Source organism: Trichechus manatus, unplaced genomic scaffold, assembly GCF_000243295.1.
Source record: "Trichechus manatus latirostris isolate Lorelei unplaced genomic scaffold, TriManLat1.0 scaffold00025, whole genome shotgun sequence".
NCBI classification, from domain to species: Eukaryota; Metazoa; Chordata; class Mammalia; order Sirenia; family Trichechidae; genus Trichechus; species Trichechus manatus.
The window spans coordinates 16,647,502-16,657,734 of NW_004443961.1; the positions used below are offsets into that span (position 1 = coordinate 16,647,502).

The 10,233-nt window shown below is 33.4% G+C and overlaps 1 protein-coding gene across 1 annotated transcript in view; it reads left to right on the forward strand.

Moving 5' to 3' along the window:
• Window positions 1–10,233, forward strand: part of LOC111820056 (centlein-like) — a 68,849-nt gene that overhangs the window by 47,868 nt on the left and 10,748 nt on the right. Inside the window, exons 6-7 of the mRNA XM_023728565.1 lie at window positions 1,154–1,254; window positions 5,489–5,580. Of these exons, the coding sequence (XP_023584333.1) occupies window positions 1,154–1,254; window positions 5,489–5,580 (193 nt within the window). The remainder of the gene's footprint in view (window positions 1–1,153; window positions 1,255–5,488; window positions 5,581–10,233) is intronic.

Consider the following 10,233-nt stretch of genomic DNA (forward strand, 5'->3'; position numbering starts at 1 on the left):
GGCAACAGGTATGAGTTAGATATATTATTTGGTTCTTTTTCTTATCTGTCTACTGTTGTTTCATAAGCTCCTGTTCTTTTTTATGTATGTTTATCACCTCTTCATCTTTTTTTTAACATTTCAGAATTCTTAAATTTTAAAACACTTCTTGAATTGTTCTATTATTTTTATTTCCTTCTGTGAGTTTTCCCATTTTGGGTGGAGTGATATATCGGCTGTCATTCCTGGCCTTGAACTTACTCATATATTTAATAATTCTTATCTACAAACTTGAGTTCTTTGAGAATTATTGTCTGTGGTAGTTTTTCTCCTGTGTATTCTCTCAGTTGTGGAAGCTTCCCTGTAGGGGATAATTATATCTGCCTGGACACTCCAGTATATACTAGCCACAAACCAGTTTTTATATTACTGTTGATTCTTCAAGTGTGTGCAAATGTATATGACTCAACTTTAAACCCAATATTGTAGGCTTAGGATTCCTATCCCATGTGCTTGATTCTGCCTTGCCCTCAGACTCAGGCCTCTTTTTTAGTGGAACTCCAAACAGATAAACTCAATGTTCAGGTTTCCATTCTGCAGTTATTTGGCTTACAACAGCCTGCAACTAACCCAGTTTTGTCTCTCAGCCATGTAGGGCCTAGGGCCTAAATTTCCATTCTTACCCAGGTTTCAAAGTTTGAGGCCCCTTCGTGCAATATTTGATCCAGATCTCTCACCATGGTAACTCAATTCCAGTTTAATGCTAAGGGTTTCTTCTCTTTCTTTGGCATCTAGCGATCTACCATCTTTGCTTTCAATAGTATTATTAACATTTTGAAACACTTTTTTTTTTTACCTAGCATAACAGTGTCTTAGAAGTGGTCAGGCAACTTAATACATGACTTTTTTTTTTTTTCACAGTATAGGCTATGTTTTAAGGGTTTAGTCCATTTATTAAGATAAAGTTAACAAAAATCACTTACTCAAAACATTTTATTTTCCAGATATTCATTAAAAGTCACATTAAAATTACAATTTTTAGGATTTGTTAATATATTTTTACCTTTTTTAACTCTCAGTTTTATGTATTTTAAATGCCTTTTCTGTCTTTATTTGAATACTACATTATTCCTTACCCATTTTAAATAATCATTTATTGTTTTAATTTTCCTAGAATGAATCTTCAAGAAGAATTGGATAAACTTAAAGTGCATGTATCTATTGATAAGGCAACAATACAAGAATTAAATGCATGTATGGAAGAGGAAAGAGAAGGTAAATTATTTGTGAAAAATAAATACCTAAATACAGGTATTTTTTTTTTTTTTATTATTATTAAGCTCTTGATTTCTTAGTTTCAGTTTCTTCTAAGAATCTCACTCTTGTTTCTCTCTCTTTCCAATACTTTACTCATTGGCTAACTCCTTAACACTTTACCTATCATGAGAAAATCAAACGAATAGAGCAAATACCTAGAAGTCAGACTTAAAATTTATTAACTCTAAAGTGATGCTTGAAAAGGAAAAAACATACTATTTTTATTATTTAGTAATGAAGTTTTCCTAGTTTATAGATGTTCACAGTTTTAAGGATAATACAGTTACTGTACTCAATATCAATTATTCATTTAGATTTTCATTTGACAATACTTTTTCTTAAAATCATTTAGTTCTTATCTATTCTAGAATAAAAAACTTAGAAGGAAACTTAGAGATCTTTGAATTTGCAATCTCTCTGACTATTAGAATGAAAGAAAGTTGAGGAATAGAGAACATGTTTCTGTTCCAATTGCAAGAAGATTATTCTTTTGTTAAAATCAAGATAACTATATTTACAACTTCAGTTAGTACTTCATTACCTCATTAGGAAAAAAATACGGTTGATATTTCATAATTTCTTATTTAACCTTTAGCTGTCGTTGCCATTCAGTAGGCTCCGACTCATGACAACCTTATGTATAACAGAAGGAAATATTTCCTTATCCTGTGCCATCTTCATGATCTTTGTTACGTTTGAACTCATTGTTGAGGCTATTTTATCATTCCATATCACTGAGGGTTTCCCTCATTTTCGCTAACCTACTTTACCAAACATGATGTACTGCAGCCTAATTATTATCACTGCATTTTTTAGGTATTGACAATTCATACTTAATTATTAGTTTTCATGTACCCCTCATCTGGATTTTGTTCCTGTTACCGTTGTTGTTCCAGTTGCTCTTGTAGTAATGTAGTATTGTGAAGACCAATATCTTAATTCTTCTATTTTATACCATTGATTCTCTCCATATTTCAAGCTTGCTCCTTCATTAGCTTCTTAAACACTGGTTTTCCCCCATCTTACCTCCTGCATCTCTTACCTGAAACTTCTTGTCTCTTCCACAAGAATGTCTTTCCATTTACCACTTAACTATTAGAGTTCTTCAAGACTTTGCCCTTGGTTTATTTATTTTATTATGGTAAATATATAGGTAACAAAACACATGCCATTTCAATAGTCTTCACATGTACAGTTCAGCAACATTATGTTCATCATGTTGTTCAACTGCCACCATTAACCATTCCCGAATTTTTCCGTCACCCTTGACAGAAGCTCAGTGTCCCCTAATAATTGTGTCTTCTTTCCTCCTGCTTCCCGCTTGCCTCTGGTAACCACTAATAAACATTGATCTCTATACGCTTGGGCCTATTGTAGCTGTCTAGATCACACAGTATTTGTCCTTTTGACTTATTTCACTCAGCTTAATGTCTTCTAAGGTACATCCATGTTGTAGCATGTTATTTTTAGAAAAATTATACATGTAAGCATTCAAGTTATAAGGCAGAATAAAACTGAAAAACCAAATTGAGGACCCTTGATTAAAGGTATTTTATTTTTAAGGCAAAGAAGCCTATTAACTGTATGTAGTCAACAATGAAGAGAATGGAAAAAAACCCTACTCATTCTCTTACCCTCCTATCTCTCTTCCTAGAAAAAAATACTTTCATTTTCCTCACGTTGTCCTTTTCATAAAAAGATACTTTCTTCCACATTCACATTTTTAAAATAGTTATGGCTGGCAACAAAAATTGCCTTCTTCTCTTTCAACTTTAACTCATTACATAGATTCCTAACTTATAGTTACTTCTCAGAGGAGATGGGTTTTAATTATTGTTGCCTGATCAACTTCTAACTTGTCTAAGGAGACAACATTTAATTAATGGAAAAACCAAAATTTTTGATGGCTAGTACATATGATCAGTACATATTTATACCTATTTCATTTATACAAAATACCTTCTAAACTAAAATCTACTAGTTTGACCTTTGTTTACTGTCCCTCACAGTGAAATAAAATTAACAGTATTCTTTAGGAAATTGTCCATGTACAAATCGATAACCTATTTCCCTTTCTGTATCTCCCAAGGTGATACAACCACAAACAGAATTTTAAGAAATTTTGTGTAGGAAACATTATACAAACTTCAGGAAAAAATAATCATTAGAAAAGTTTAAAAAATTATTAAGATGGCTAAAATAGATACTCTAAAAGGAGGAAACAATGTAAAAAGTCACAAAAGTTTAGATTAATTTTTTAAATTTAAGCCAAGGGCATTAAGAGAAAAGGGAAAGTATAGAAGATATAGAGTAAGACAAATTTAAACAGCTGTGAATAAACAAAGCTATCAGGTTAAAAAGAAAAAGAAAAAAATGGACAGAGAAGAAACTCTTGATGAAGAACATAAATTGAAATGAATGTTTATAGTAGTAAAATAAAAGTAAAGCTTCAAAAATTAAAATCTTAAAAATGAATCTCCAGTAAGGTGAAGCACATGCCCACATATCCACCATAGGAAAAATTATTTCTTACTAGGTCCTCCTGGTTCATTTCCCAAATCCTGAGATCACTGAAGGGGAAGAAGATTGTGGGGCAAAGAGTTGGGTCCCTGTTCTCCCTCCATGCCTAGGCCTAGGTGCTCCACTATTTTTTATAAAACCTGTGAAGGTGAGCAACAAACTTCCCCACATGCAACCACAAGTGAACACTGTCAGCCAGGCCACCAATGGGCCTTGCATACACCCAGGAGCAAAGCAGCAGCAGTCAAATTCATTTCTAAATCTATCTTCAGCATTTATCATATTGCAGTTACTTTAGCTATTGTGAGCACTCTGTGCTCTTTGAATATAGCACTATCGTCTTCTTATTTTGAAGACAGTAAATATTTTACTCGGAACTATAGCAGATATTCAAATGACTAGACTAGATGAATTATATTTGCATATTATCTCTATGTTGCTGAAAGAGTGTTGTAAATGAATTCAGCACCATGGTGTTAGGGGACTAGAAAAAGAAACTTGGGAACTGATAGATTATCATCAAGGTAAAGGTACATATTCCCCAGGTGGGGAATTTACCTATTCTAGCTTTTATTATCATTTGGATAATGTTCTATTTATTTCATGAGTTCGGAAGTTTTAATTGAGTATGTCATGTTCCAAAGACAAAAGAAATGCCTAATTCACTCTAACAAACTTGTTAGTCACTGTTTATACCAAGAGGATTTCTACTCTACAGAGAATAATATTGTTTTCTTTTTCCTTTGTTGATAAATCAAAGTTTTACACTTACCTACAGCAGCCAACTATTCCTTAAAGCAAAATCATCTCAGGCAAACATAGCTAGCTATCCTTTTAGCTTAGTGCATTCTATTTTACCCTGTTTTTATTCTTTGAGAAATATTGCATCTAAAAAACAGTTCAGTAAGAAAATATTAATTAAATTTATCACAATAATTTATCTGGTAAGAAAAAAATATTTATCGACTTGTGGTTTATTTCAATATGGTTATTTTTTTTTCCTTTAAAGTTGATGTGTTGCCTGTTTTCTGTTTGATTGAAAAGGTTTTAATAGTTGTCAAATACATTGCCATTGTAGGAATGATTTGTAGAAACAAGTTCATCTTTTTACCTGGGAGCCTATTTGTTATGAAGTCACACTTGTTTTTTCTGGAAAAGTGATTTCGTGATTTACCCTGCCCAGTACATGATCTTTCACTTAAAAAAGCGGGGCCAGGGGCTATTAAAGTTTCAGTGCACCTTAATTCTGTTACTGTTTGCTTTGTTCAGCAATCACTCAGATCCTCCTGGCAGGGAACATGATCCAGAGAACAAAACTAGTAGTGACTGTGTAGATAAAAAGGCAATGAATTCTGCTTTTAAGGCAAAGGGGGAAGAGTCTACAAAAGAATGAAAATAGGAATGAAAGTATAGCATCGTTAACCTGCAGATCTATTGTACCTTTGAAAATCTTACACTGCAGGAAAAAAAAGTGTGACACTACGAAGACACAGAATTGTGTGACTAAGAAAATCTTGAAAGAGGTCACCATTCAGATACTGACCAAATACTTGACAAGAAAATATACTGCATTATTCATAGATAAGAAACCATAGAACCTTATTTTTAAAATGACAGGATAGTGGTTCAGCAGAATGTGAGGTGCCATAATATATTATTTATTCTCTAACAGAACAACTTTTTAGATACGGTGAAGATGATGGGGTCAAGAAGAGTACTCCAGAGAAGAATGGGAAAGAAATGTCAGAACAGACATTACAGAAGGTAGTCTAATCTTTAAGATATTGAGCTGAGCAAGTTAAATCTGAATTTTAACATAAAGGATTATATTTTAAAATGAGGGCTCATGAATTTAAACCTTGTGTGAATGCTTAATTTAAATTCATAATTCAAAATCATTGGCTTGCCAAAATGGGTTAAAAAAAAAAAATCAATGTTTGTGAAGTAAATGTGGAAGCACTTGTGCTTCTGTTGACATATATTGAAAATGTTTTCAAAGACAAAATGAAGAGAATGAAAGCAATAGAAATTATCAAAATTTAGACTGTATGTGCTTGTTAGTTATAACTTAGTGGTTTAAGTTTAAAATAATTCATTGACAAGAGTCGCTGTGCTACACTTCACCAAGCATGCAGATCTACAATCGCAGAACTAAAAAAAAAGACATATAGTTTTGAGTCCTACATAGTAAAATGGTAATATGCTTATAATTTTAAATTTAAAGTTGAAAATACATGTGTCTCATCTCATTTTAGATAAAAATCAATCAAACCTAATCTATAGCTTTCCATATGTTAATCAGAACACCCATATAAACCCTGTAGTCATTATGCAGCATGCTTAGTACAATATTGGTAAAAAATCTTAACATTTATCTTAACAATTTTATACTTAATTCATATTTTTGTATATAAATACATTATCAAATTCAATTAAGTGGGCTCCATTGTATTTTACCACCTTCTGTTATTGTTTAAATTAAATGCTTTTTAAATAGGTGTATTCTTCTACTTGATTGTCATTTGGTTATACTTGGATTAGTTTGCTTCTAACAAATTTGTAATACTTAGATCAAGCTGGAAATAAGCAAATATGTAAACAAAAATATTAACGGAGCTACTTATGTGTCTTGCACCTGTGAATTGATTTGTAGGAAATGTAGTGATTTACAGCAGATGATGTGATTCCTCGTACTTCTAACACTTGCCATATGGTCAGATAACGAAGGCTGTCATCTCATTATTACTGAATGACACATATCAGGTTAACATAATAACACAGAGAATAAGGAATGCTCATGTTCATTTATCTTAAGGTAAAGTGAGTAATTTAAAATAATCTATGCACCGCCAGCTAGAATGTCATGCAGTTTGTACTAGCTTATCTTTGTTTAAGAACAATATTTTTGTTTGCCAGGTTTTATTTAATTTGTATTTCTCCAGATATATAATGCTAGGTTACTACTTACTGCCTTAGGGTAGAAACTCTAAAGAAATCCTTTATTTAGTTCTAAATGCCATAAATGTCTACGACCTTACTGGATGCAGAAATACATTTTAATAACCAACAGGAATTCCTTTCATTGGACCATATGTCAAATTAGCATGTAATTCATCACTGTTTTTATATGAACCTAATGCAATTGTAAGGAGCCCCCGTGGCTGAATGGTTAAGTACTCAGCCACTAACCAAAAGACCAGTGGTTCGAATCCACCAGCCATTCCATGGAAGAAAAGACCTGGCAATCTGCTCCTGTAAAGATTACAGCCTAGGAAACCCTATTGGGCAGTTGTATTCTGCCCTATAGGGTAGCTATGAATGAAAATCAACTCGACGGCACACAACAACAACAACAACAATGCAATTGGAAGACAATTAAGCTTTCTTATTTCAAAAGAATGTTTATGAAACTCCGTCAAGATGGGTTGAAAAGATAGTAACAAGATAAAAACTATTGAACATAGTAGAAATGAAACACATAAGATTATTTTCTAAATAATGTATTAATATTTCACACTTCACAATGCCAAGGGTTTTATTTTCATTTTAAATAGAGCCATCTCTTTGGTAAATTATTTTAAATGTTCAAGACTGGAGGAAAAGTGTATATGTGTTTGAGTTGATTTACTGCACTCAAACCGGATGACTTTAACAATTCCCCAGACTTCCAGTCTCAGATACACACTGAAATTTTCCTTTCTTTTTTTATAAGTTTAAAATCAGTCTAACAATAATTTGTGAAAGGGTACCTTGAATAACAGTTTAATAGGTGCTATGAACTTTTTCTTCACAGCCTTTAGAAGTAGTGTCTGTGTTTTGATATTTGTCTTCCCTTTAAAATCTTATTAAAGACAAATAATTTTGACCATTTTTATGAATAAACATGGATTTACATTGGGCATTTAACAGACTTTAAAACCACAAACATCGTCAATTGTATTTAAAATTTCCATGAGTTGTGTCTAAACTTCAGTGGATTTTAGTCAAAGGTAGAAAAGGTGCTAACTTCTGTAATTCAAATCTCAAATTTAAGATGTTACATTTGTTCATAACACGTTTTATTTTAAGTCAAAAGTATGAGTTGATTTAATGGCTAGTTTAGCTCAAGTAATTATATTTTAACTTAAGTAATTTCATTAAGTAGTCATTATGATTAATAATAATATGAACAACAACAATAATAAACAATATCATCTCCAAAAAAATGGTGATGATAATAAATTGTTTAGTACTTACTGTCTGCTACAAATTGTGGTGTGTTGTCACATTTAAGGTAACTGAAGGTAAAATAGATGGATTATTTTGCCAGATAAAGCAACAAGAATTGGAAGTGAGATTCAGATCTGCCTCAAAAGACTATTTTCCCTAGACCACCCTGTTCCTTATTAATATTTTTATATCACCACTGTCAAAATTATTTTTTAAATATTATAATTGGTTATTTGCACAAGATACATTGAAAACATACAGTCTATCCTGTCCACTTCATTCTAGAAACTAACATGCTAACATTTTAAAATCTATTTATGAAAAGTATGCTGTTTTGAGTGATGATTAAAGACTCAACTGACGCAAACCGAAGAGAGTATAACAAGGTGATATTCCTTATTGTTTGTAGGATTTTTTATTAAATGGAGAATAAAATTTGGAGATAGAGTGATTGGGAAGAAGTAAAATGGATTCAGCCATAGTTCATGTTTTCTTGAACAGTGTATTTTTGTCACAATAACTAGCCTTCCGATAATTTCTGCATTCGGTTGGATCACCGTTCCTGGGAATAGGCATAAATATGGATCTCTTCTAGTTGGTTGGCCAGGTAGCTGTCTTCCAGATTTCTTGGCATAGACGAGTGAGCACTTCAAGTGCTGCATCCATTTGTTGAAACATCTCAATTGATATTCTGTCAATTCCTGGAACCTTGTTTTTTGCCAATGCTTTCAGTGCAGCTTGGACTTCTTCCTTCAGTACTATCGGTTCCTGATCATATGCTACCTCTTGAAATGGTTGAACGTCGACCAGTTCTTTTTTGGTATAATGACTCTGTGTATTCCTTCTGTCTTCTTTTGATGCTTCCTGTGTTGTTTAATATTTTCCCCATAGAATCCTTCACTATTGCAACTCAAGACTTGAATTTTTTCTTCAGTTCTTTCAGCCTGAGAAATGCTGAGCATGTTCTTCCCTTTTGGTTTTCTATTTCCAGCTCTTTGCACGTCATTATAATACTTCTTTGTCTTCTTCAGCTGCCCTTTGAAGTCTTCTGTTCAGTTCTTTTACTTCATCATTTCTTCCTTTTGCTGTAGCTACTTGAGGTTCAAGAACAAGTTTCAGAGTCTCTTCTGACATCCATTTTGGTCTTTTCTTTCTTTCCTGTCTTTTTAATGACCTTTTGCTTTCTTCATGTATGATGTCCTTGATGTCATTCCACAACTTGTCTGGTCTTCGGTCATTAGTGTTCAACGCGTCAAATCTGTTCTTGCGATTGTCTCTAAATTCAGAGGGGATATATTCAAGGTCGTACTTTGGCTCTCATGAACTTGTCCATGTGGAAGGCAACACCATTCCTCTTCAAGTTGTCATTCCCAGCATAGTAGACCATATGAGCGTCTGATTCAAAATGGCCAGTACCAGTCCATTTCAACTCACTAATACCTAGGATATCGATGTTTATGTGTTCCATTTCATTTTTGACAATTTCCAAGATTCATACTTTGTACATTCCACATTCCGATTATTAATGGATGTTTGCAGCTGTTTCTTCTCATTTTGAGTCATACAACATTAGCAAATGAAAGTCCTGAAAGCTCTACTCCATCATCGTCATTAAGGTTGACTTTACTTTGAGGAGGCAGCTCTACCCCAGTCGTCTTTTGAGTGCCTTCCAACCTGGGGGGCTCATCTTCTGGCACTGTATCAGACAATGTTCTGCTGCTATTCATAAGGTTTTCACTGGCTAATTCTTTTCAGAAGTAGACTGCTGGGTCCTTCTTCCTAGTCTGTCTTAGTCTGGAAGCTCTGCTGAAACCTGTCCGCCATGGGTGACCCTGCTGGTATCTGAAAACTGGTGGCATAGCTTCCAGCATCACAGCAACACGCAAGCCCCCACAGTACAACAAACCGACACACATAGGGGAATGTGAAAATTATCGAACAATATCATTAATATTACATGCAAGTAAAATTTTGCTGAAGATCATTCAAAAGCGGCTGCAGCAGTATATTGAAAGGAACTGCCAGAAATTCAGGCCCGATTCAGAAGAGGATGTGGAACCAGGGATATCATTGCTAATGTCAGATGGATCTTGGCTGAAAGCAGAGAATCCCAGAAAGATGTTTACCTGTGTTTTATTGACTATGCAAAGGCATTTGACTGTGTGGATCATAACAAATTATGGATAACATTATGAAGAATGGGAATTC